The 27,299-nt window shown below is 43.1% G+C and overlaps 1 protein-coding gene across 1 annotated transcript; it reads left to right on the forward strand.

Moving 5' to 3' along the window:
* The first annotated feature begins 1,046 nt into the window (after nucleotides 1-1,046).
* LOC141807777 (calpain-1 catalytic subunit-like) lies at nucleotides 1,047-26,311 on the forward strand. The gene is made up of 21 exons (XM_074693986.1): nucleotides 1,047-1,283; nucleotides 2,861-2,930; nucleotides 3,745-3,860; nucleotides 3,950-4,083; nucleotides 4,190-4,364; nucleotides 9,505-9,579; nucleotides 9,666-9,751; nucleotides 11,845-11,919; nucleotides 12,041-12,201; nucleotides 14,772-14,938; nucleotides 15,230-15,241; nucleotides 15,334-15,542; nucleotides 21,331-21,385; nucleotides 21,533-21,601; nucleotides 21,807-21,861; nucleotides 21,968-22,029; nucleotides 22,267-22,335; nucleotides 22,477-22,555; nucleotides 24,071-24,187; nucleotides 25,793-25,845; nucleotides 26,285-26,311. Exons 1-21 carry the CDS (start codon nucleotides 1,047-1,049, stop codon nucleotides 26,309-26,311), a joined length of 2,103 nt encoding a protein of 700 aa, XP_074550087.1.
* Nucleotides 26,312-27,299: the final 988 nt, after the last annotated feature.

Consider the following 27,299-nt stretch of genomic DNA (forward strand, 5'->3'; position numbering starts at 1 on the left):
TGATTGATTGATTGATTGATTGATTGATTGATTGATTGATTGATTGATTGATTGATTGATTGAGTGATTGATTGATTGATTGATTGATTGATTGATTGATTGATTGATTGATTGATTGAAAACAGGATGAGTCGTTGAGTTGAGAGAAGCTGATTTGTCTACATTGTTACAGATGAATGAACCCTTGGCCAGGCTGAGCATACATCACTGGAAGACATGCTGACTGGTTACTACAGTGACGATAATTCACTAGAGTTCAGATTTTTTAACTCTCATGACTGAGCGCATAAAGAGAACAGAGCGTTGACCAAATCAAAATTTGAATCGCCTGATACAAGTTCACATCTTTGCATTGACTTCACATGTTGCCTTTATCTGCAACGGATGAGAGTTCTGCCTACATTACCGTTACTGGGGTGTGGCTGAGTTGGCAGCCAGGTGCAGATAAAGCCAAGTGAAGGCATAAGTAAAGATAAAGTAATGTCCACACAGTGAATGTAATGTTTTGGTACCCTGAGCTTGTCCAGACAAGCCCCTGGATGTGCTTAACAGGGCTCTGAGCCGTGAGATTGCTGACCAGGGCCCCGAGCTGAGGGCCAAGGATAACACCAGAGATCTAGAAGCTTCTCCAGCAGCCAGTCAAAACCACAGGCCTGTGTGATACGTGTGTAACTGTTGGTATGTGTGTGTGTTTCTCAACAGCACACATGTGACTACGGAAGGATTCCAGGGTCTGATTGGCAAACTCAGTTATTGTCTTTGGTTCTGTCTTTGCAGCAGTGACATTTGCTGTAAAAAAAAAACTTTGATCTTATTTTAAAAAACACTTTATTTGTACAAAATGTATATTGAATAAGACTATACTGCACAAATGGACCTTCAGTTTAAACCTGTTGATGTGGCAAGTCCCTCTTAGCCAACATGCTCTGGTGATGGAGTGTACCCAGGCAGGATTTTCAGACCTGAAATTTTTGGAAAGTACTCCAATCATCTGAGGTCAGGGCTGTTTTCTTCTCTTTTCTCTGCAGTGTTAAGATAGTGCAAAGATGCCTGCACCAGGTGTGTGTATGAACATCATCAATTCCCGTCGCAAGAAGATCGGCTATGGTACTGCTACAAACCCTGAGAAATTCCTCAACCAGGACTATGAGCAGCTGAAACAGTATTGCCTCGCTAGGCGTGTGAGATTCATTGACGACATGTTCCCTCCTGATAAGAGATCCATCGGTGAGGGGATTCTGAGTCCCAGTGACCTGGCCCGAGTTGAGTGGCTGAGACCGATGGTGAGTGTTTAAACAATTAATCTCTAGCTGTTACTCTGGACACCTGTCTCTGAGACAGCCTCTGACAGCTCATGGTAAACTGCTATATGCTAAGCTTTACATCGACTACAGAAGGAACACTTAGAAGCACTGAAACACGTTCACAGGTTTCCCTTTTCCTCAGTCGATAATGGATAAAGGGAACAATGCTTTTGACTTTGCCAACATGGCCAATTATTACATGATTTTATCAGAGCTAGCAGACTCAGCTCAGCATTTGACACACTCTGTTCACATACAGCTGGTTCAAACTCAAGTGTGAGGGGGAAGTCCACACAACACAATCCAGAGAAATATGCTTCATAAGAATCAAATCAGCACACCTTCAGTTAGCGCGGCGTAGACAGAGCACTTCACACGTAAATGGACTTGTGTCCCCAACCGAGGCTGTTTGGAAATGTGTTTGCATATAGTGTAACATCGTCAGCTGTAGTTTGATTGGTTCTTTGATTTCCTGTTTCTTATTGTACAATGAGCCTCATCACTATTTCCTAGCTCATTTCCTTGTATTGTGAGAGTCACCCGTGAAGTCTTTGTTGATGTTTATCAGTGTACTGTTACAGCAGTGCACACTGATATTGTCTAAGTTTATATGAATCACTCAGTCACTTTTTTCAAACCATACAATGGTGATACAGGACCAGTTCTGTTTTCATTTTTCCTCCGGTTTTTAAAACCCCGAACCAGCAAATCTACAGTCAAATTCACGAGCGCAGTCAGAATGGAGAAGCAGTATATGCTACAGATGTGAGTGGTAAATAAAGCACTTTTCAGGCAACCTTAGTCTCATGTTTCCTCCTGCCAGTCTTGTCAGTTCATTAAATTACTGTGTAAACTGTGAGTCTTGTTGGTTTCTCCTAGTGTGGTTTCACTTTGTTTACTGGAAACAAAAGCTGTCAAGCATTCTTTTTCTTCTGGATCATCTTACAGTGTTGGTTTGTCTCTGAATCACCACAGATGTACTGCTTTATTCATCTTCAGACCACTTTTCTGGTCTTGAAGTTGGGAAAGAGTGTCCCTTAGAGAGTATTTGTGCCAAATGCCATGCTTGCACCACCATTTATATGGTTCTTTTGAAATGTGCAGTTATCTGCTGCACTTTGTTGTGAAAAAGAGTTCAGTTGGTCTGCACCAACTTCAGTCCCGTCAGCCCCACCCTTAGCTTCTTTTTTAAACTGTACATGCTAAAGCTGCTTTAGGCTTTATCAAAGAGCGTGCCACTGACTTCAGGACAGTTTTTTTTACCCCTGTAACCACTGCTGCAGGGTAGGTGTTTGACAGAGTGATGAGCAGCACAGCACAGAAACAACCCCTGGCAAAGATTCTCAGTGAGTGACGCATCGGACTGTTAATAGGCAGAAGGAAAGAATGTCTAAAGAATATCACATACTTCATGTATGTGATATTCTTGAGACATCCTTTCCTTCTGCCTATTAACAGCAGGAGAGGTCCAGCGTTGTTTACACGGCTCTCCAGAATTTACACAAAGGTGTCTCAGAGAAACTCAGTCCATTCCTGTCTGTTATTCTGTGTTTCAGAAACTCGTTCCCAATCCATCCTTTACTGTCGATGGGGTTTCCAGGTTTGACTTTGGTCAAGGCTTGGTTGGTAAGAAACAAACTCTTGATATTAATCCATAAATCTGTTTCCAGGTACAAAGAACACAGCCAGCTGTGTGGAGATATTTGTCTAACGGCTTTTGTCCTTTGGGCTCAGAATAACATTTCAGTGCTGCACTGTTCCCTCACCTGTGACAGAGCATGACACCAACTTTAAAGAGCATTTACACATATGAGAGTAAAGTTTTAATGAAGCAAAGTTTAAAGGTTTTTTTTTTGGAAACCAAAGTTTGAAGAGGCAGGATTCATGCCTCTTCAGCCAGAGTGCACATTTTAAGCACAGGTATTAAATACTCAAGATTATTTGAACTCCAACTGGTTTTTAAGTATGAACAAACACAGCAGTCTTAGTGTTTACTGTCTTTGCAGTTTGCCTGTGTGAAACCTGATTGGTGATGAACACTGGCTCTGCTGTGTCTCCTGTGTGGTGTAAACTTTAGGATACTGACACCAACAGGAAGCTTTTAAAATGCAGAGTTGTCGTACTCATTGTGTGCAGCTCGGTAATGCAGGGGATTCACATGATGCAGATAGTACCCAGGGTCCAAATGGTGTCAATACACATCCATGTGAGAAGTTAAAACTGCAACACTATCAGTACCAACAAGCTCTTATCGGCCAATACACCGACTGTATTTCTGCAATATTAAACCTGTTTTATCTGAGTTATATTTCTTTTGTGTGATCATGACCCCACCCTCATAAAACCCTTTTTTTCTGCTGTAGCAGAATTCCTGTAAGATTCTGACCTAATAACCATTACTGGACAGCTTTCTCACGCCTCAGTAATTTGACTTCTACAGGAGACTGCTGGTTCCTTGCATCTATCGGGGCACTAACGTTCCAGTCTGCCATTTTTGACCAAATTGCTCCTGAACAAAGCTTTGATGAGGACTACTGTGGGCTATTCCACTTTCGGGTGAGCCCACTACCATTGGACCCTGTATGAAACTCTTTCACATATGTTGCTGCTAACGCCTGTTTTCCTCTCCCTTCTGATGAACTCAGTTCTGGAGATTTGGAAGATGGGTGGACGTGGTAATCGATGACAAACTACCAACAATCAATGGCCAGCTGATCTTTGTTCACTCCAAAGACCCGACTGAGTTTTGGCCTGCTCTGCTGGAGAAAGCTTATGCAAAGTATGAGCCACTGTCCTTCATTTCTGACGTATCATATGAAGTATCTTAGAAATAAAACATCTCCTGAATTTGTGATTTCTTTGTGCTTTTAAAACACTTGTGTCAGGGTGTGTGGTTCCTACGATGACATGAATGCTGGCACTCCTGCTGAGGCTCTGGTGGACTTCACTGGAGGTGTTCACATTTGTATCCAGCTGTCTGAACCTCCTCTGGATCTGTGGGCGCTGATGTGCAGAGCCAGTCAGTCGAAGTCACTGATGGGTTGTGGTACACCACAAGGGGTGAGTAAAGATGCAGCTTCCCAAAGCTCCCAGGTCAGGTAATAAGGTGAGACATAAAAAGTTATCAGCAGGTGAGGACAGTAACGGCCTCCATTTTTTTACTGTTGGTTAATAACAGATGAAATGATAGTCCTCTGTAATCACAAACAACAACTTTTTCAAATCGAGTAACCTCAAAGCTTTGTTGCAGTTTGGTGTTATTTAACAAAGATTGATTATGCTGAAAGGGTTCAGCTTCAGTACATGCAGAGTCTCGTGATCTGTAATGAGTGGCTGGTTTCAGCATGCCTGGCTGCAATGGCTTAATAACTTGGAGGCATGCAGATCAGGTGGGTTTCTAAGGTACTCACAAATTTCCTTTGAGTGGAGAAGGGTAGTTGGGAGCTGAAGGGATAAATTAAAATCAGAAACACACAGGTAAGACAGTTCTTTCTGGAGTAATAACACTTTCTGTAAGGCAGAGCTGCGTATATTTACACTAGCAGCCACTTTATCAGGTACGCTGTGCTAGTAGGACACCCTTTTTGCTCCATATAAACATGATAGCAGCACACAGCTGCTGCACGTACATGGTGAGAATCTGTGGTCTGGTGACTTTGTAGTACAGGAAAGTCATGCACTCAGTGGTCTGACCAAGGTCATAGCTCGGGGGGTTGTCTGTGTATGCATGCAGAAAAGACTTCTGGCTGTGAATGTCTCACTCATCAATAAGTGGTGTCATGGTCATCTACTTCCTCTTCCAGCTGAATGCTGAGGTGTACCACGACCTGCCGACATTCAACCAATGTCTGTTAGCAATCACTTAATCTGGGGAGCTTTGCTTTGTCAGATTTGGGTCTGATTAAGCTGTGCACATACAGCCCCATCTCACGCTGACTCTGATTTCTGAAGCTGCATGAAAAACATTCTGTCCTGTTCCAGAAACCAGTCTGAGGTGATGTGAGCTCTGTGACATGGACTGCTGGTCTTTGCTGCTTTCTAGATGTTTCCTTTTTGGGGGCCATCCTCTGTAAACACTAGAGATGGTTGTGGGTCAAGATCCCAGTAGATCAGCAGTTTGCCAGATACCCAGACCAGTGGCGGCTGCTGGTCAGTCAAGGAGGGGAAGCTCATTTTTTTCTGGCCTACATCATAAATGTGTTTATTTAAACGTTAGTTCTACCCTCCATTCCTTTTACAAGAAAATGATCTGTGACCCTGTCGTACCAACCGGGTGTTTTTTCCAGGGATTTTACCAGTGTTGTCTCGACGCACATCGTTTCTAAGAAAGGTAAACTCGCTGAGGATCGATAAAGCCCCCAGATCAGTTCAGAACAACTGACTAGATGCTCCGGAGGAGGGTTATACTTTAAGATCGCTGACTCACTCATTTCACTGTCAATCAAAAAGGGATCCGGCCTCAGACAGATCATCCAATCATCATGCAGAAGCCGAGCGTCCAGGACGCTGCAGGGATGAGTGAGAAGGAGGTGGAGACAGTTACCTGTGATAGGTAGCTGATTCTGAACAAAAGATGAAGGAATTCTAGCGCAGAATTTATCAATGAAATGTTCACACAGCAGTACATATCACCACTTTTTTGGGGGACACTTAGGGGAAGCTGAGCTTCCCTTGCAGTCTCAGAGCAATCGCCACTGACTCAGACCAATAGCCATGTTGCCTCACCTTTCTTCTCCATCTTGCTCCTGTCATGTGGTTGGCTGATGAGATAATTTCTGTCAAAAAGGATATTTCCAGGACCCACAAAATCAGACAGCAATTCAGAAGACTGAATCTAAGTTTATTGTTGAAAAAAGATCTGAGGTAGAGGTTTGGGTGGAGCAGGGCTGGTGGGCCAGCACTGACTTCAATCCGGGGCGAGGTGAGATCCTGAGACAACAATGAAAAACCAGGAATTAGCAACAGAGTAGATCTTAGAGAAGGCAAAAAGTTTCTTTCGAAAAAACTCTTTGACTTGAGCTTGTACCACGAGTAGCACTGAACACTCAGGCAAAGACAGGTTGAGGAGCTGGGGTATATATACTGCAGGAGCTTGATTGGTGGATGAGTTGCAGGTGTGGAGGAGACAGGCAACCAGAGAGTGCGGGGAAGCCACGCCCTGACAGACAGACAGAACAGGGGAAAAAACAACACACACAAGGGAGGGGAAAACAACTGAAACACTGGGGAGTGAGGGAGGAATCATGACAGTACCCCCTCCTTACTGGGAGCCTCCTGGCGACCCTCCAGACTTATCAGGATGGGCCCGGTGAAACTCTCTGACAAGCCGGGAATCCATAATGTAGGATAGAGGTATCCAAGACCTCTCCTCTGGTCCATAACCCTCCCAGTCTACAAGGTACTGATAACCTCTACCACGACTGTGCACATCCAGTAGGCGCCGTATAGAGAAGGCTGGGTGGTCATCAACGATCTAGGGGAGTGGAGGGGGATCGAAAGGAGGGCAGAGAGGGCTTGAAAAGACTGGTTTTTATCTGGGAAACATGGAAAGTGGGATGGACTCTCATAGCTCTTGGTAACTTCAGTTTCACAGCAGATGGATTGATTATCTTGTCCACAACAAATGGGCCAATGTAACGAGATGACATCGTCTTAGACTCACTCTTCAAAGGAATAGTTTTGGGAGACAACCAAACTGTCTGACCTGGTTTGTAATGGGCCGGGGTCCGGTGTCGGTCAGCCATGTGCTGGTTCTGATCAGCAGAGCGAAGCAGAGCCAAGCGTGTGTCTTTCCAGATCTTTCAACAGTGACGTAGGTGCATTTGAACGGAGGGAACAGCTATCTTATCCTCCTGGGAGGGAAACAAAGGTGGTTGGTAACCCAAAGATGCTTCAAATGGGGACAAACCTGTGGCTGAATTGGTTAAGGTGTTATGGGTGTATTCTATCCAGGAGAGGTGGGAACTCCAGGAAGTAGGATTTGTAACAGTAACACATTCGAGGACTGCTTCCAGATCTTGGTTTGCCCTCTCCGTCTGGCCATTTGTCTGCGGATGGAGACCAGAGGAAAGACTTACAGTAGCCCTAAGAGCCTACAGAATGCTTTCCAAACCTGCAATATAAACTGAGAGCTCCGATCAGAGACGATATCCAATGGGATGCCATGAAGACGAAAAAACCTGGAGAACCAGGATGTCCACAGTCTCTTGGGCTGATGGGAGTTTGGGCAGAGCTACAAAGTGAACTGCTTTGGCAGTTGCTTTGTCAACAATTGTGAGAACGACAGAAATACCTTGTGAAGGGGGTAGTCCAGTAAAAAAATCTAGGGTGATGTGGGACCAGGGGCGACGAGGGACAGGCAGAGGGCGTAAGAGGCCGGCTGGAGGGCAGTGAGAGGACTTTCATTGAGCACAAACAGAGCAGGCTGCCACAAAGGCACAGGTATCAGCCTCCATGGTAGGCCACTAGAAATGTCTCTTGAGAAGGGACAAAGTGCGACTCATGCCTGGGTGACAGGCAAACCGGGAACTGGCCCCCACTGAAGAACCTGGGAATGAACTGAATCAGGCACAAACAGGCAATTTGGTGGACTATTACCTGGGGCTGGTTGATTCCTTTGAGCCTCCCTCACCACAGATTCAATATTCCAGGAAACAGCTGCCACCACCACACTGGATGGGGATAGGTCGGGGCTGGAGGGAGATTCCTCAGAAACATGCTGGCGGTACAAAGCATCAGGTTTGACATTTCCGGAACCAGGTCTATAGGTGAGAATCAGGGTAAAGCGACCAAAACACAGTGCCCAACGAGTTGAAGGGAGTTAAGACGTTTTGCTATTTGGATATAGACTAGATTCTTAGGGTCTGTCCAGACCACAAAAGGATGTTCCGCCCCCTCAAGCCAGTGTCTCCATTCTTCTAAGGCTAGTTTGACTTCAAGTAGCTTCCTGTTTCCAACATCATAGTTACATTCAGCTGGGGAGAGGCGATGGGAGAAGAAAGTGCATGGATGGAGCTTTTGGTCAGGGCCAGAGCGCTGGGAGAGAACAGCTCCTACACCAGTGCCAGAGGCATCCACTTCAACTATGAATTGGAGGGAGGGATCTGGTTGGACCAAAACGGGAGCTGATGTAAAAAGCTCTTTTAACTTTGAGAAGGCCTGTTTTATCTCTGTGGCCCAGGAAAACTGGGTGCAGGGGGAAGTGAGGCACGAGAGCGGAGCCACAACCCTACCTACTATAATCCTTGATAAAGTGGTGGTAAAAATTAGCAAAACCCAAAAATCTTTAAAGCTGCTTTCTGTTAGTGGGTTCTGGCCACTCTGCCACTCCTCTCATCTTTTCAGGGTCAGTTCTCACCTGCCCACCCTCGATGATGAATCCCAAAAAGCTCATGGTACTGACTTGAAACTGACATTTCTCTGCTTTCACATAGAGCTTGTTCTTCAGGAGCCTTTGGAGAACCTGGCGGACATGGGAAATATGGTCAGACATGTCTCAGGAGAAGATTAGAATGTCACCAAGGTAGACAAACACAAAGCGGTTAATGAAATCTCTCAGTACATTGTTCACAAGAGCCTGAAACACTGCTGGGGCATTTGTGAGTCCGAAAGGCATGACTAAGTATTCAAAGTGTCCCAGGGGTGGTTTTCCATTCATCACCACTTCTGGTTCTCACCAAATGATATGCATTTCTGAGGTCAAGCTTACTGAGGACTGTTGCACCATGGAGAAGCTCGAAAGCCGAGTTCAGGAGAGGTAGAGGGTACTTGTTTCTTATGTTATTTAGCCCTCTGTAGTCAATACAGGGATAAAGGGTGTGATTTTTCTAAGAAACAAAAAAGAACCCTGAACCAACAGGGGAGGAGGAAGGTCGAATCAGGCCTGCAGCCAGTGAATCTTTTATATACTTCTCCATTGATTCCCCTCTCAGGGCGTGATAGGTTGTAAAGCCTACTGGTGGGGAGAGGGGCTCTAGGGAGCATGTCTATCACACAATCATAGGGGCCATGTGGGGGCAAGGTGAGGGCCAAATCTTTGCTGAAAACCTTACAATGAGGTACAGACGTACAATGAGCAGACCTGAGTTCTGCTTGACTCCACACAAAGACTGCAGTCTCTACATGCTGAGAAGGTCGGCAGACAAAAGCTGTGCAGACGTGTTCTCTTTGTCTCAACAACTGGTACCTTTCTACCCTGCAGGAGACCTCTGCTAACACTGTTCTACCAAACGGACTGGTCCAAGGTCACGCCTACACTGTCACCGGAGTGAAGGCGGTAAAGAACTGCATTTTCTTTAAAATGATTGCATCCCATGTTAAACAATAACTCATTTCTTATTGTCTCTGATAACTGTTGGTCAGGTGATGAGCCAAGGTCATCTTGTACACCTGGTGCGTCTGTGGAACCCCTGGGGTCAAGGAGAATGGAAAGGAGACTGGAGTGATCAGTAAGTAGTACGGGTGAATGACTCAGAGGCTGGTTAAGATGATATCTGAGGGGATATGAGTGGAGAAAAACCACAGCAGTCTCCACAGAAGTCTTTAGTGAAGGAACATACCAGTGACAAGGCACCATGACGCCTCTGTGACTCACTTACTGTGGTTGTACTGAGAAGAAAGAAAGACTCAAGGAGCTGAGGTAATGCCCCCTGCGAGAAAAACTGTAGATAAATCAACCGTGGATGCAATGATTTCCACGACTGTTTAAAATAGATGGGCTCATTCTCCTTCAACAAGATAAATTGATATCTGTTCAAGCGGAAATCTCTGGTCTAAGAATATGTGACAATGTTCAAGTGCTAAAATCTGCATTCACTTGAGGCTGGCTCCAGAAGTACTTGAAGTCACATACACACCGAGCACAGAAAAAGGCGTTTTCAAAGTAGACATTAACCTATTTACAGCCTGGTTCAACAAAAAGGCTCCTGTCTGAAATGCTACTTTAACTTTCGACACACACTGTGCGGGGTGGGGTTTCTAACTCTGCGGCTCAGAGGATATTAAGATCGAGCTCGCCTAATCAGAGGCACAGCTCAGGTCACGTGACTGACGGATGCCCTATAGCTGTAAGCGAAGCCCTTGCCACTTTCAATATAGTGGCAAAAGCTTTTGTTTTATTTTCTTTTTCAGAAACAGACAGGTGACGTACGAGAGGCTACGTCCATCACCCCCAATTCCCACATAAAGCGTGAGCGTCGCACAGTGCTACGGCGTACTTAGAAACCACTCTAGTCAATCATTACATTGCACTGCAGTCCATCGGTAATGCGACCACCAATGGCTGAGCGCAGCTGTTTCACTACGAGTCTATTTTTGCCAGAGTACACTGCAGAAACACATCAATCTCTGCAGAGCAGGTCGTACCAAACAGGAAATCAGACACAAAAACGACCAGAGCATCCGGTCATTTCAAAATAAAGCTCCATGTGCTGGCTCCCGATCATAAATCTCATCCTTGTTTATCAAAACTACGTCTGGCACATGGCCAGAAGTATTCAGCAGGTCATTTCCAGGGGAAATCAAACCTTCTGAACAAGGGAAGTTAATCTCGGAGGTAAAACACTCAATAATTGTGTTCCTACATTTCACCCAGGGAAGAAGAGAACCTGAAACCTTCACACACACACATCTGTAGATTGTCACAATCCAGAGCCAGTCTAAATTTGACATTGTTCATTAATTTTTTAAAGTCGTAGTTAAAATCAGGGCCATAAAGCATCCTTAGACTAGGAGCAGCTCTTAGTGACGTCACTCTTAGTGATGAATTACCCCTCAGTGAGATAAAAGTAAATCACAAAGCGTCTGTAGCCGTATAAGAGAGCTCCTAAGGTGAAAAACTGTTTGGAGGAGGGAGGAGGCTCAGAGCCTCAGAGTGGATACTGATACTGGGTCAGACTTTCCCAACATGCTAAACAAAGTTTCTGCCCTCTGAGCCAGCTGTTTATCTGCTGATCCACCTCCTAAACAGTCCACTTCATGAGCAGGTGAAATTCAATAACATTTTTACAGTTATTAATATCAGAGGAAGTGATGTCAGCAGCCAGAGCCTCAACGATAGCCTACAACACTGTATGCTCTGCTCACACTTGCGATTGTAGCACAGCACTTCTCACATGCAATGTGCATGCAAAGAGTGGGGATGACATATTGATTTTTGGGGTAATAAGTTCCTAAGTCTGCCTCTTCCCTTATGCTGCGATTCTGGGACCCAAGTTCCCTTTTAATACTCTTTTATTTTCCTCCATGAGCCAACAGCAGGCAGCATCTAGTTTTAGCCTCTAGCCTTTTGTTATCCATGTTGTTTGTTGTTTTAGTTGTTCTGCCAAATCAAACAGCTTTTTGAAAGGGGGCCAGCAATCACATGAAGTGCTGACAGCAGAGTCTTCATCCACCATTAGAATCAAACAAATTGAGTCGTAACATGAGCAGCATGGACAGCATTGTGTGCTGTGTAACATGTCAGCTCTATATGACACTGTAGGAAAAGCATGAAAAGAATAACAAAATCACCTTTTGTCTGTCTTCAATTGTGACTCTCAAGGTCTTCTTTGTGGCAAACCATCAGCCCTCAGGATCGTGACCTGTGCCTCTCAGTGGCTGATGACGGGGAGTTTTGGTAAGCATGGTGAACAGATAAGTGGATAACTGGAGGTCTGATGTGCCTTATGGGTACTAAGGGGAGGAAAAGCATGCACCTTACCCACGGCACAGCCTGAAATGCTCTCTGCTGTCTACAGGATGACCATGGAGGACTTCACCAGGTTTTACTCTGACCTTGACATCTGCTGCCGCTGTCCCGACTTCCTGGATGCAACCTCTTCATGCCACTGGAAGACGTCTGTGTATGAGGGACGATGGGTGGCAGGAACCACTGCTGGAGGATGCATGAATAATCCTGGTACTTCCAGTTTTTCTTGATTCTCCCAAAGCTTTCCTGCACTGCGTGGTGTGTGATGGAAAAAAGCCTTAACGTATCACACTTTGTGAGCACACCTTTATGTCTGATACAGGGTTCATTTAGATTTTTCACAGTGAGTGTAAAATGTGCTACTACAGTCAGTACACTAACATGTTTTCCTGAGGTGAGTTTTTCCTCTGGTCCCTGGTTACGGTGGCAGCACTCTGTAGTGTGGTTACTTCCCTTGTACCATGCAGCTCCTGTGTACACGTGTGTGAGATTTAGTTCCCTGTGATGGTAAGGTGGTCACCAGATGCTAAGACGTCCCTCAGACTCTGGTCTGATTGGCTGCACCTGTATGCTTAGCTTGTTGGTAGTCGCTCAGGCTCGTAAAACTTTTGTGATGATTAAATCCAGTTTGACACAAACTACGTTCATGTTGCCCCCTTAGCTGAGCCGTCTGGGAGTTTTAAAGTGAAATGAGCCATTCTTTAGAGAGGTAGAGGATTTATTTTTCATCACCTAAGTGACAAGAAGACCGCAGGCCAACTTGTGTTTGCTTCTACTGTGATCAGTGAACTAAGGTGAACAAAGCTGTACCTCTTTGTTTGATAAACCTTTGCTGAACTAATCTGGTCTAACTTAATCTCCACAAATCCCATTGCTTTCTGAGTTGTGACTTAACTCTGAATTAACTAGTTCTTGACTATGGAGTGTGTGACTAAGGTAATCAAGGACTAAACAGATCATGTGTTGGAAGCCGAATTAGATTAACAATCTGCACATGGTGCAATGGGGGGGTTGCTCTGAAAACCTGAGGCGGAATTTTCCTAATATAAATTTTAGCAGTCTGTGTGTACGGAACAGGAGCTTGATGTCTGATTTAACATAGAGAAAGGAAATAGAAAGCGGTCCAAAAACTTCAGTGAAAGAGAGAAGATACTTTTGAAGGAAATCATTTCAAAACATCCTATAATTGAAGACAAAAATCATGATTCAACCACAGAACTCAAAAAACGAATGCATGGACTGCAATTGTGAATGAATATTACTCAAATGAAACAGTAACCAGCAGGACCAACCACCAACTACAGGTAAGATTTAATTATAGGATTTATGGTGGTCTAATTGAACTAATCAGAGCATATGAAAAATATGTTTGCTCATATGAGGCACATTCACACATGTTTGTATTGCCTTGTAAAGGTCCTGTGGAAAAACATTAAAATACAGCTAAAGAAAACAACAGCCATTGCTCAGAGGGAGCATTTCAAGACAGGTGGAGGACCCCCAGTTAGACCACAGACCACAGATAGATGACCTCGGAGATTGGTTAACTGGGATGATTGGAAGCCAACAACTTTGGAAGGTATCCCAGATGATGATCATCTGGACAGTTCAGGTTGGGAAACGCAGCAAAACTCATTTGTTACAATGTGTGTGGGAGTATTTTATCCTGTTTAGATAAGCTAGATGGTATCTTTTGCTTTCTAAATAAAAATAGAATTAAATTTAAAAAATCCTGTCAGGGCTTCTATTACTTCTTCTGAAGATGTTGAAGTTCATCCTCTAAAATTGTATGTCTAATATTGATATTCTCTCTGGAACAAGATGACCTGGGTGTGATGTCAGAGGAGCCAGAACAGAGTCAGAAACATCTGACCTCTGCACCCGAGGCAGCAGCACCCAGTGTCTCCATTCCTGGCAGCACGGCAAGAGTGAAAAGCCTGACCTTTAATGAGAAACTTGCTCTGGAGTTTCATGAGTGCAAAATGCAACAGTTAAAAGAAGAACATGACCTGAAGATGAGAATCCTTCAAGTAGAGTTGTCAGTCAAAGAGATGGAAAGAGACATGAAACAACAGCAGCTGCAACACATCAGTGTTTTTTGAAACAATGCCCCTGTATTGTTACAAAAAACACTGGATTCACTCACACCACTCAAATCTGCTGTTTCACCATGGAAAGTTCAACAAGCCAAAAACCTCAAGGTCACAAGTACTTGTAAAGAAGGAGGTATAGGAGTTCCTCTTGCTGACTTACATGAAATCTTTTTCTGAAGCAAACAAATTATTTCAGCTGCATTGTTTTTGTAGATACGGAAACAGTCACGGAAACCTGTATCATCAAATTCATTCAGCAGGTTACTTCTGTCTCTGAGAAATCTTCTTTCTGGTCTTGGTGGTGGTCTTCCAACATCATTGATGTAGTCAAGATAATCCATGTTGACTATGCACAGTGGAGCATCCAGCCTTTAATCTGAAGTTCAACCTGCCCCTGGCCAGGTTTAAATAAAACTGCCATTTAGACCTGGATTAGCTCTAGATTTCCTTCAAGAAAGGAGATTATTTAACTGAAGACTAAGACTAGCCTGATACTATTTTTATCCATGTCTCAGAAAGCTGTTTTGAAACGTGATTTCATTTTAGACTAAGCTTAATCCCTGAATGGGAAACCGGCCCTTTGAGTTTAGACTAAAACCCTTCTATGTCCTGTTTTTCTGATTCTGCTTTGAGATGATATAAATCAGTACTTAGTGCCTCTCATCTGGTTTCTCTTGAACCTCTCAGAGAGCTTCTGGACCAATCCACAGTATCAGGTGAAGATCGACAAGGTATCCAGTGACTGCTTTAAGTCTCAGGGGGAAAACAACATGCTGGTGTCTCTCATGCAAAAGCCCGACAAGAGGAACAGACGACTGGTGGAAAATCTTCACATCGGGTTCTCCATATTTAAGGTAAAATCAAAGATGCTCTTAATGAAATCCCCTAATGAATAACACGAATAAAAAAAAAAAGACGTTGCTGAATCAGCTGTGCTAATCAGGCTCCTGAAGAAATTTAGTTAATGGGTATTTGCTTGCATACTAAGAGGTATTTGAAAAATTAAGGAAACCAAAATCCTTCTGAAAAGTTCCCTCAGTCCATGGTTTGTGTTGTCAGTAAACTGTGAGTATGTTTTCACTGAGCTATTACTGAAGCTGTTTTCTCTTCTTTTGACCTCCCACCTCCATCTGATCTCCTCAAAGGTGACTGAAGAGGTCAGTAACCCATAAGCTCAGCCCTCAGTCACAGTACATGAGCCCCAGTGACAAAAAGATAATAACTGTTGGTTATCTGCACTGCCTTTCAGAACGAGGCTCATGAGGGGAAGTTCCCAGCATCTTTCTTCAGCAGGAATAGAGCTGTGGCTGGGTCAAAAAAATACATGAACGCACGTGAGGTGATGGAGTTAGTAGCTCTAGAGCCCGGTGAATACCTGATCGTGCCGTCTACCTTCAGTCCCAATGAGACCGCCTCCTTCATCCTGACCATCATCTCCAAAGCTGAGACCCATGTCCAGTAAGTGACTGACAACTCAGCGGCTAGCTTTCCTGAATGTTTCATGTGTCCTTTTTTCATAACTCAAAATGAAATCATTGTCAGCTTTATTTATTAGAAAATGTAAAACAGCCAAGGTGTTTTATAATAACGATAGACAACATAAAAAAAACAGAAGTAAATAAAAACATTTAACAACAACAAAGATAAACTTAACACACTAAAGTAACTACAGATGCTAAATGCCTTGTGATTTTAGAAAGGAGCAAGGAATATCTGAAACCACCTGGTTAGGGGCTCTGCAGGCTGATGCAGCTCAGTAAGGTCAGACAGGTATTCAAGGGCCAGACCATTCAAACCATTCAGCTCTGGAGTGATGTGCTCTAGTTTCCTTGTCCCAGGGAGGAGACAAGCTGCAGCGTTCTAAGCCAGCTCTAACTGTTCATTACGTCATACAGAGAGATACAATGAGCTAAACCAGATGTAAAAAAGCATGAATCACTTTTTCAATGTCTTGCCCCCTCAAATCAAAATTTGAAGATAAGAAGCACATTTTTATGTACTCACAAATTTAGCATATGTTACAAATTGACCAAATTATCTGCAGTAGTTGAAAAATCTGTCGCAAAAAGACACATGATATTTCCCTCTCATCTCTCTGTCCATCCTCTGTCCGTATATTCACAAGTTGCAGAGACACACACATACCCACGCACCTCTTGGCCCCCTGTAAACATCCAGTCACTACTGCAGTATGCAAATGAGCCAGCAGTGTAGTGACAGGTTCCAGCACGGTCACAGAGTAAGTAAGCAGCAGCGTTACAAGCTTCGAGATGAGTGCCCAAGTCATACCTGCCAACACTCCCGTTTTCTGCAGGAGTCTCTAGTTTTTTTACCTTCTCTCTTGCTTAACTCCAGTTTGTAATTCCTCTCGATTTTCTCCTGAATTTCCACAGTGATACTGTAACGGACAGGATAATAATAATGGGAATGTTACTGTGGAGATGACTTCATTCATATTTAAGAATTCCAAGGCTCATCGTATGCTTCCCCTTAGATCGGCAGTTCAGCAGCCATTGTCTCTGTGTTGTGCGCTTTCTGAGTTGTGGGACGTGCTCATCCAAGTTTCAAATAGAGAGCCAAGTGTTGCTTTTTGTTGTGGTTATGGCCAACAGTAACTAGTATTATAAGAGGTCAAATGAACCATTAACATCAAAAACATAAAGTAAGTCTCTAGGTCTCTTTTGCAGATGCTACATTACTAGTTAGAGGCTTGTTCACAAATAGGTGTACTCAGACCTAGCAATCCCACATGACAACTACAAGCATTTGCAGATTACAGGGGACTGCTGTTGTAGAGTGGAGTGGAGAGGAGACAAATTAATTTTTTGAACTTTTAAGTTGCCAACAACAAAACAAAAAAAAAAACAAAAAAAAACAGAGAGTTTTGCTGTATGTCTGTTGTGATTTTTAAATTAGTTTAAGATTTTTTTATTATTATTATTATTCATTAGACTAGCTTTCATTTTTTGTAAATATTAACTATGGTTTGTGAAGTGCTACTTTAGGGTAAAATTCATTTGAGTATTAGGCCATCCAGTTAGGATAAATATTATGTTGTTGGTTGAAATCTAGATGGATTTATTTTTTTTTATTGTCATTTTTCAGTTTTCCCCCTGAGGGATTGCCATCTTATTGTGGTCAGGGGGTTTGCCTGCTTATACCAGCAAGAAATTAGTCTTCAGGTGTGTGGTAACTTCAGCACTTAAGAAAATCCAGCTGACGTTTGTTCAGGTTTATTATTCTTTACAGGAACTGAAGAAGTTTTTTAGTTGCAGAAAGAAACAAGAAGGCAACGTGCTGTGATCAGGGCTAAACAAGAGGCGTTCAAGAGCATCTCAGGAAAATAGTAAAATCTAAACTCCAACAACAAACCTCGTGACATAGGTACTTATCGTACTCAGGTTGTAAAGGTGGGACACCCAAGTTGGACAGTTCTTAAGGTAGAGGCCTGGTAAAGTGCAATCCACTTTTTGAGGTTGGACACATAGACCCCTTTCAATAAAGAAAGCATTGATATCATAAACACAGAAAAAAGTGGAGCATGGTGTGTGCACATGATGCCCCCCTTCAGATTTCTGACTGCTCCCTTATATATGCCCGCCTGGAACCGTCCCTGTTCTTAAATATGATTTAACCTTAGCTAGTAGCCTAAGCTCAGTAAAAAGCTAGCCTTGACCACAGAGCTGACCTATGTGTCTGGTTCGAAAGCACCGTCAATGACCACACCAAGCTTCCTGGCATGGCACCATATATAGGGTGAAAGTGATCCAAGGGAGCTGGTATTGATTGATTTACGGCATGTCTAAGTCTCTGTGACAACACCATGCTGGCTGAAAAGATAAAACACAGAAATCTGTTTTTTTTTTTTTTTTTTTCTCTGCTGAAAACAATTTCTGTGATTAATGTTGTAGTGATGGTGGACACTGGAGCCTAACTGTCAGACAGAAAAAGGACAGAAGAGCAAGAGAAAGATAAGCAGGAGAGCGATAGAGCACCAGCTAAAGGCTAAAACACAAGTTAAAGGCCAAATCACAAACTAAATGATTAATCAAAAACTAAAGGTTAAACACAGGTTAATCTGTTTGTGCAAATGTTCAATCCAACCCACAGTCAGCAGTTATTCTGCAGTGGTCTGTTCAAACTTGAGTCCATCAATCAAATGAAGAGCCAGGTTACGTTAGCTCTGCTTGGTGAGGTTGGAGTTGGTAGATGTGCTCTGGTAGGACAGAACCAGGATTCACTAACGTTACACGTTACAGACAAGCAGGACTTGACATCAACACCCGCCAACCCACCAAATGCAGGTGAATTCCAGCTGTGGTGGGTATCATTGCCACTCCCACAATACACTTTGGCAGGTTGAATTATTTAATTATAGGTTTCTGAGATGGCATCTGAAATACTAAACCTATTGCAATATGAGAATATGACACTACAACTCCCATGAGCACTGCCTGTACACAGTGTTTGCTCATTGGTTCATTCACAAAGTCTTTTGATGATGTAACTGCTGACAGGCACTCAGACTTCATCTCCAGCCAGTCTTGGACACCGTGACAGCTCTGGTGTTTGGCGCCTGACAATGTGATTTAAAAGTTCACTCACGCTTTTTTTTGCCCTCTGTTGTAAACAGATTCCGGGATTTAAGTCACAAACTAGCACCAAAACACTTATGTAACTTTTTAAAAGTGTGGCCATTAATCGGATGGAGCTCATTTAAGCTCACACGGCCCCGTTCTCTTCAGCAACACTCACATAGAGCAGAGGAGGAGGAGGAGAGGAGAGAAATAGGTCACAGATATGAGGATCTGAAGGAACAATATTTAAACCTCTTAATTTACAAACACTAACCAAAGTTATATGTATAAAGTTCACTCCGAAAATACTGTAAACAAACCAAATCATTCTAAATAAATAAGACTTATGGTCCAGAGTCCGTATATATTGTTTTCCTCTTCGTGATGCTTTTTTTTTTTAACTCATAGGACTTCAATAAAAAACATGATCATACTACGAAGTGACTTACAATTAAAAAAATATGGTACTTACTTTGTTCCTGGAAAAATGACTGTTGTAAATAAATATTTTAGCAGACAGTGTTTCTAGCTAGTTTTTTTTTTCTGATTAGCTTTTCTCTTTTTAATTAATCTTCAACCTTCACAACTTTCATTGAATGCAATAATAAACTCCTCCTTTTATTCCTTTGTCTCAATAGACTGCATTTTTCCATATTAAAGGAGCAAAACCTTCCACTCAACCGTTTCAAAATTGAGTACCTGGCAATGACCTGTGGCATTAATAGCATAGAATAGAATAGAATAGAATAGAATAGAATAGAATAGAATAGAATAGAATAGAATAGAATAAAATAGAACTTAATTTGCCATTGCAACAAGTTACTTAGACAAGGGAAGACTGGAATGGGAAAAACCTAGGAGCCAGCTGCTTTTTGACCAGATAAGAAATAACAACTTTGGGAGAGGAGAGGGGGAATAAAACGTCAATCCCAGACTATTCCCCAGCAGGGGGAGTGGTTTAAAATCAAGAAAAAAAGCACCTCAGCATATAAGCACATGATAACAACAGACAAAAAAAAATCGAAGACTAGCACAAGTGTCACTGCTCAGCCACAGGAGGGCGTGCACGCAGCCTTCCTCAGGCGTCCAAGCACCAACCCTCTGCAGCTGAACTGTAACAGAGCCAAAAAAGGCGTTGAGTCCAAGGTTGTGTGTGTGCCATATGACCTCGTGTATGTATGTGTAAGCCTTTGAACTTCATCACCTCCAGACTCAACCATGTCCGCTGGATAACATCCGGGAGAGTAGAGCGCTTATTTGCCTACCAAGGCCAACGCAGAGGAGCCGAAAGAGAGTTAAAAATTGTTTGTATCAGGCAGACTGTAAAATTTTCCATCTGCTTTAGAGTTTTCTGGTCATCTCTGTGGCAATCCAAATGACCTAATTTGGTGGCCCATTACAGCTGAGTCGAGCTGACAACTTCTCTAAGTTGTTATCCATCCTGTCCTGCCTGCCATTAAGTTTACATGTCACTTGAGTCTGAGTGTTGACAGCCCTGCCCAATCCCTCCAAACAGCAGAATGCCTGTTATCATAAATCCAAATATGTAGATGTCTTCAACATCCTCAACAGAAAGGATTGACAAACATATGGTCCTCCAAGTACCCCAAGAATCGATCCTATATCCATCTGCAAACGTTCCGCCGGGCAAGCAGGCCCCCCTTTGCCCAATTTCCACTAATAAAGTGTTGATCTGAGTGTGCATGGGGTCAGTTCCATTTAGAAAGGTTGTAAATCTCGTTCAAGTAAACCTTAGCATGTAATCATCAGCTTTAATCAAATTAAACATACCTATCCAACAACAAAATTGTAGCTAGTGAAAATGCTGAGTAGCTAGTAACTCTGGGAAACCACTAGCCACAGTGGCTGGTGAGCAAAAAAGTTCGTGTCAAGCCCTGCAGTTCATGTCACAGCACCAGACCGTCAGTGCTGTGTTCAGATGGCTACTAAACTACGGTACAAACTGACAGTTAGCCTGTTGTCACGTTAGCCTACAGATACGTCCTAGCACCTGGCTGCCATTAGCGCTACATATAGCAGGCTACTGACATACGGTACAACCTTACAACATTTGCTTGTTGTTACGTTTCAAACATCAGCACTACGTAACTGCACTGATAATTACCTTAACTTGTTGTGTTGTGTCCAGTAAAAAGTTGACTTGAATAAAGAAAATTTGTTTCAAAACAAACACAGGCCTGAATAAAAGTCACATCTTGTTGACAGTGTGCGTGAGAGCCCAGGCCAGAAAGTGGCGAGGGGTCACATTAAAACTGATCCTCCTCACAGCATCTCTGACAGACAGAAACCTCAGAAACAAGTTAGACATCTACTGAGACAGTGGTGGGGTTGAAGACAGGACGGACGGAAATGCAGAAAGAGAGAGAGATGAACACTAACAGCTCGTTCAGATTTTTGTCGCCACCATCTATTTCTACAGTTTGTTCATGTCCAGGTGTGAGGAAGTACAGATGAAAAGAGGAAAAGTACCATAATAAGAACAGAAGTTTGTAATAAAAAGAGGCTAAAACCATGTTAAAAGTTATATCTGGAAGATGCTCCGTGGAGATGAAAAAAATCTGTTTTTATATCAACTGACCAAATATAAAGGGCATTACCACAGACTACCAATCATGTGATGTCATCATTTGTTTCTTCTCTGTTCCAAGTGAAAATTCAGCCAGCCACAGCCATGAACAGATGAGGATTACTGAAGCAGAAGAGGTGTGCAAATAAACTCGGCCTTGTGATTGATGTTCATGTCGTTAGCATTCCTGTTGTTGTTTACTGTCCAGAGCAAAACTTGTGATGCCTGAAAAGGCTAGTTGTTATTAGTTTATCTGTTAATCTGGAAAACTCCATTTTTTGCAGCCCCATCCAGCCCAAAACAGAGCAGAAGATGAAAAGAAGAGAACCTTGTTCCGACAGTTCTCTGACAAGGTAACTTTCCCATATCTCTGCCTAGCTTGGCTAACATTGCTATTTGCTGGGGTCAGACTTCACAAAGTCTTTGAATAGCTTCAGCTGCACCTTTGTTATTTTGATCAAACCCATCGTTTTGAGTTCACTGTGCACTCTGTACTGTCACATCACAACAACCTTCATGGCAACCACTTCGCCCCCCCTTGTTCTCATTTCTCCACAGTATGAGGAGGTCGATGCTGAGCAGCTCCAGAAAATTGTGAATGAGAACCTGAGAGGTGGGGATTTTAAATGCTGACTACGAGTCAGAATGGGCCTGATCAGCAGCAGTGTGCAGGGTTGGGCTAATCTAAGTGTCACTTTGGTCTTTCTGTTGTTTCTTAGGCAACTTAAAAACTGGAGGCTTCAGCATAGAAGCCTGTCGCAGCATGGTTGCTCTGTTTGATGTATCCTTTTCCCTGCATTAGCAGTGGCTTTGTATGAAAGTGTAAAACTTTACTTCTCTTCAATTCTTAATTAAAAAGGGAGCTCTTCCCTGTTCATGTAGTTACATATAACACCAGAGGTAACCTGCTGCAACCTGCCTGACTTCTGGTTGATTTCACTCTCAGGGAAGTTTTAAAGGTCAGGTACTTTATGGTGTAACAAGTGTTGTTTTAAAACCTTGATGCTGGGTTACAAAGACATCAATCACAGGAAAACTGAACGGAGAGGAATTTGTTCGTTTGTGGAAGAAGATCCTCACATACAAGGTAATAAAATAAATGAGGTGAAAGATATTTAGATAAAATAGCAGTCCCTGCTAGATGCTTCCCAGAGTGCATCCTAATGGAAGACTATCATCATGCTTTCTTGAAGTCGAGGTGTGAGTTTTTCTGTTTTTCTTACACCAGGAAGTTTTCTATCGCACCGATGTCTCTCAAACAGGAACACTTTCACTGAGTGAGCTTAGGAATGCGCTCATGGCTTCAGGTAGGTACCAATACCTTCTTTTTGTCTGCTACTGATAGAACTATTACCTAAACGTGCTTCTCCACAGCTGAAACTTTACCAAGGTACTATAAAACTTATGAGGAACTATGTGCATTTAGACAATTTACTTCCTGTGTAGTGAATCTCCTCCCTGCAAAGTTCCTGCCCCTGGGTAAAACTTACCAGATGACCAGAAACTTTGGGGGGTAGTGCCTGCATACTGAACACTTCTGGTTGGTGTAGCACCCACAGTGTTTGCATTTCACCCTCTGTGATGAACTTTGTAAAATCTCCTAAACAGTGGTTTTCTTCGAGCCTGACAGTGTGTCTCTGTCAGCTCCCTGTGTTCCAGTTTTACAGAGTCATACCACTCTGCCATGATTTTTAAAGTCTGTCTTTCCTCTTTCTAATAAATCCCTCTATAAGCTTCAACTGGTCCAAAATTCTGCAACCCGGATCATTACCAGAACCTCGTCCTTTCACCATATCACCCCTGTACTCCAGAAGCTTCACTGGCTTAAATTCTGGTTAAATTCAGAATCACCTGCCCATCGTGGCTCCTTGGGGAGCAGAGCTTCCAGTTGCTCTGCTCCCCAACTCTGGAACTCACTCCAACCTCACATCAGAAACACTGACTTGCTTGCTCTATTTAAATCTAAACTCAGAAGAAAGCACAAAGACAGCACAGGCTGAATCTTGTCTTTGACCTTAGGCTCTTCCTTGCTGCCATCTACTGGTTTGCTGGTATAGTGTTCTTACTTTAATTCCTGCTCCATACATCACAGTACGGGTTAGTGTTGGCTGTAACCCAGCCAAAATCTAACACTTGGCTTTCTGTTTAACTCTTTGGCGAGTGCGTCCCACAACTCTCTGAGAAAACACGCACAACACACAAATGTTGGCTGAACAGTCCATCATGAGTGATACATTCAACATTGTAATTCTCTCACACAAAACAACTTATTTTAATAGTGACACATTTCCATAATCTAATACAAACAACACGGCCACTGCCTTACAGGATCAACATGAAAAATCAGGAGAAATTACGAATCAGGAGTTCAGCAGGACAAAGGGTAAGAGTGGAGAGAGTTGGCAGGTATGATCAGTGGAAAAGAAGATGGCCTGTTACATGTTGAGTTAATTTCACAGTGTAGATATTATAAAGTGCGTGCGTGGTAGATGCCCATAGTAAGTATTTTGTCAACAGGAGGCACTGGTCAGCTTGGCCCCTTTGGTTAAGAAACTGCCCAGGGAAGCAACACAAAAGCTAGACCTTCAATCTCTGCAGACAGGTTTAACCCTCCCACATGATTTAAATGATTTAAACCTCTGACCTAAACACAGGTATCAGGTACATCATTGTCTGGAACTGCTCAATGTTTGGTTGGCAGACAGGAAGTCCAGTTGTTGCACTATTGTGGGATCATATGTTTCTTACACTTCACACTTAACATCCAGTGTGTGGACAAAAGTCAAACTGTGATTAGTATGTTCTCATTTTGTGTCCTACAGGAAAGAAGATCGGGGATGATATGCTGAACCTGATGGCCCTGCGTTACGGCTCGTCCTCTGGACAGATGACGCTTGAGAATTTCCTTAGCCTCATCCTTCGGTTCGACTGCATGAACCGTGAGTTAGGACTCATTACAAGACACAAATAAGTTTTTGGTATTTGTGTAGACTCAGTAGTCCATGTTCCCTTAGCCCCATGTTCTCTTAGCCCCATGTCACCATACATCCAAGATTTCAGCCTCGTAAGCTCTGCTTCAGCTGAGGACCCAGTTCAATCAGCTCTTTTTAGTTTTTATGTGATGATTCTGATTTTGACAATTTCTGCTGCTGATCAGAGCAATACCACCCATTGATTGATTGATTCATTCATTCATTCACTAAAAGGGCCTCCAAAAATCTTGTGTGAATAATGGGCTTAAACTAAATGGTAGTAAAGCAACCCAAGAGATAATCTTAAAAATCTCCTAGAACTGTGGAACCACTGGGCGGTTGGAACATTGGGTTGGTGGAACACTGGGCTGTGGGAACGTTGGGCAATGGGACCATGGTCTGTGGGAAAAGTGGGGTGTGGTAACATTGGGCTGTGGGACCTTTTGGCTGTGGGACCAGCGGGCTGTTGCACCTTTTTGAAGTGGAAACATTGGGCTGTAGGAAAACTAGGCTGAGTGAACACTGGGCTGTGGGACCATTGGGCTGTTGGAACACAGGGCTGTGCGTTCATTTGGCTGTAGGAATATTGGGTTGTGGAAACATTTGGCTGTGGGAACAATTGAGCTATGGGACCATTGGGCTGTGGGAACACGAGGCAGTAGGAACACTGGGCTGCAGGAACCCTGGGCTGTGGGAACACTGGGCTATTGGAACACTGGGCTATAGGGCCACTGAGCTGTGGGACCATTGGGCTGTGGGAACACTAGGCAGTAGGAACACTGGGCTGCAGGAACCCTGGGCTGTGGGAACATTGGGCTGGTGGAACATTATGCTGTGGCTCTATTAAGCTGTAGGAACAGTGGTCTGTGGGAACACTGGACTGTGGGACCAGCGGGCTGTGGGACCAGCGGTCTGTGGGACCAGCGGGCTGTGGGACCAGCGGGCTGTGGGACCAGCGGGCTTTGGTAACATTGGGCTGTAGGAAGACTAGGCTGAGTGAACACTAGGCTGTGGGACCTTTGGGCTTTTGGAACATTGGGCTGTAGGAACATTGGGCAGTGGGAACACTGGGCTAACCCTGATCATTTGACTGTGTGCTAGTTTATAAATGTGATTACTCTGATGATTTACTTTTGAGTATTAATCCAGACAGTGCTGAGGAGCACATGCTGAATCTAGGAAACAAACTTAGAATTTTAGTACAATGTGGTTAACAAAAGAAAAGTTTTTTTTTTTTTATCAGGAGAATAAAGTGACTATACGCAATTATCATTTATGATGACAGGAAGTCCTTGGAGTAATAGTCTGTGATGCTGTCAGTCATTAAATTTGACAAATAATGTCAGTAAATCAAAAGTATAAAGACCAAACATTTGAAAAAGTCTGAATCTTAGACATTTCCTCACTTATTAAAACACTGTATACCTTCTTGTCATAACAGCAGACACTTCAACATGGTTAACATGTAAAATATTTGGTAATAGCACATAGCTTTGCATGTGTTTATTGATTAATTCACGTCATTTAGTAATATTTTTTTCAACCACAATAACTATGTGTCCTTCTCAACAGAAATTTTCAGCCAGTTGTCTGATAGGATGGTTCTGAGTGTGCGTGAAAGAGAGGTGAGATGGTTTATTCTAAGCCGAGATTGATTTCTGAATGTTGTTGAATAAATCAATCTGATGAACTGATGAGGGTTAATGAGCTGCCATTACTATGAGGCTGTCAGTGTAAGATAGACCAGGTAGACCAATTATGCAGAACTTTATCCGAGATACTTGTTCAGTGGCCAAGTTTTTCTCTTTCTTTGTGTTTGAAATGTAACCAGGCTGTTTTAATGTTGTCCAACATGTGAAATTGAAATGATTTCTAGATTGCTTGGTCCAGGTACCTACATCAGCAGATAACATTGACTTTCATTGAGCAGCAGTGAAGCTGAGCTGCCACCGCAGAAATGACAGCTATGTTTCTTTGTAACTCTAACTTTTTACATGATATATACCTGCCCTGTGTGATGTGTGACAATGGCATATTATTGATCTCTCCCTTTTTAACTTTCAGTGGCTGTACCTCACCATGTACACTTAAACCAGCTGAGGATGATCCACAGAGTTCGGACAGGATTAAAGCCTCAAATTATGCTCTCTGAATGGAACTAAAGAGTTTTGACTTATATCTTGGGTTAGGGGTGTATTTTAGCAGTGTAGTAAAACCTTTGTCTAAGGGTATATTCACACCTGGATTATTTGGGGCAGTTGCTCCAAAACAGGGAGCAGACCCCCCCGAAAAAAACCTTGGTTCATTTGGGCATTATGAATACAGCAATCACGCTTGGATGCGGGACAAAACAAGCAGGTTGAGATAGCCAAAAAAGGGGGGTCTCAGCTTGCTGGGTTGACAGCTGGACAGTCAAAACAGTAGAAGAAGAACAAGTAGAAGAATCAAATACAGCAGCAGAAGAAGAGAAGGCTGAAGAACTAAGGAAAATGAGTTGTGGGCTCACTTGGAGCACTAGAGGAAAAAAAAAAGTGCCTTATCAAAGTGCCTTATCATAGTCGGGACTCTAAAAACTGCATATGTTGGTCATGTAGTGCACACTGGTGCATGAGCCAGATGAACGCTTTAACGCTAGCTAGCCACACACGTTGTTGAAGCTGCATGGCTGTTTTTTCCTGTGGAGAGTAGGTAAGAACGTGAATGATAAAATGAATGATGATAAGAGAACTCCCTGCCTTCTGGGTATGATTTCTGACCAATGAGAGAAAAAAAAAAGATCGCACGTGGCATTTGTTTACAACTTTGGACCACAACACACTTTTGCCTTGTGAATACAAACAAACTGAGTGACAACCGCTACTATTGTATCATTTTTGCTTGTGAATAGGAACAAAGCAGGTGAGCCACAGGTAAGAATACACTCTAAGTGTGTATTCTTACCTGTGGCTTGTTTGCTTTGTTCTGACTCAGCAGCAAAAATGATCCAACTGTTGTCACTCAGTTTGTGTTCACACAGCTCTTGTGATCCAAAGTTGTAACCAAATAACACATGTGATCAAACTTTTCTAACTGGGATTGG

The sequence above is a fragment of the Halichoeres trimaculatus genome, unplaced genomic scaffold (genome assembly GCF_033239565.1).
Source record: "Halichoeres trimaculatus isolate MK-OKI-2021-1 unplaced genomic scaffold, fHalTri1.1 fHalTri1_scaffold_2, whole genome shotgun sequence".
NCBI lineage: Eukaryota > Metazoa > Chordata > Actinopteri > Labriformes > Labridae > Halichoeres > Halichoeres trimaculatus.

Excerpts from the sequence above, each read along its gene's own strand:
- LOC141807777 (XM_074693986.1), top strand. The coding sequence starts at position 1,047 with ATGCCTGCACCAGGTGTGTGTATGAACATCATCAATTCCCGTCGCAAG. Across the intron at positions 4,365-9,504 it reads GTTGTGGTACACCACAAGGG|GAGACCTCTGCTAACACTGT; the intron begins GTGAGTAAAGAT and ends TCTACCCTGCAG. Across the intron at positions 9,580-9,665 it reads CTGTCACCGGAGTGAAGGCG|GTGATGAGCCAAGGTCATCT; the intron begins GTAAAGAACTGC and ends ACTGTTGGTCAG.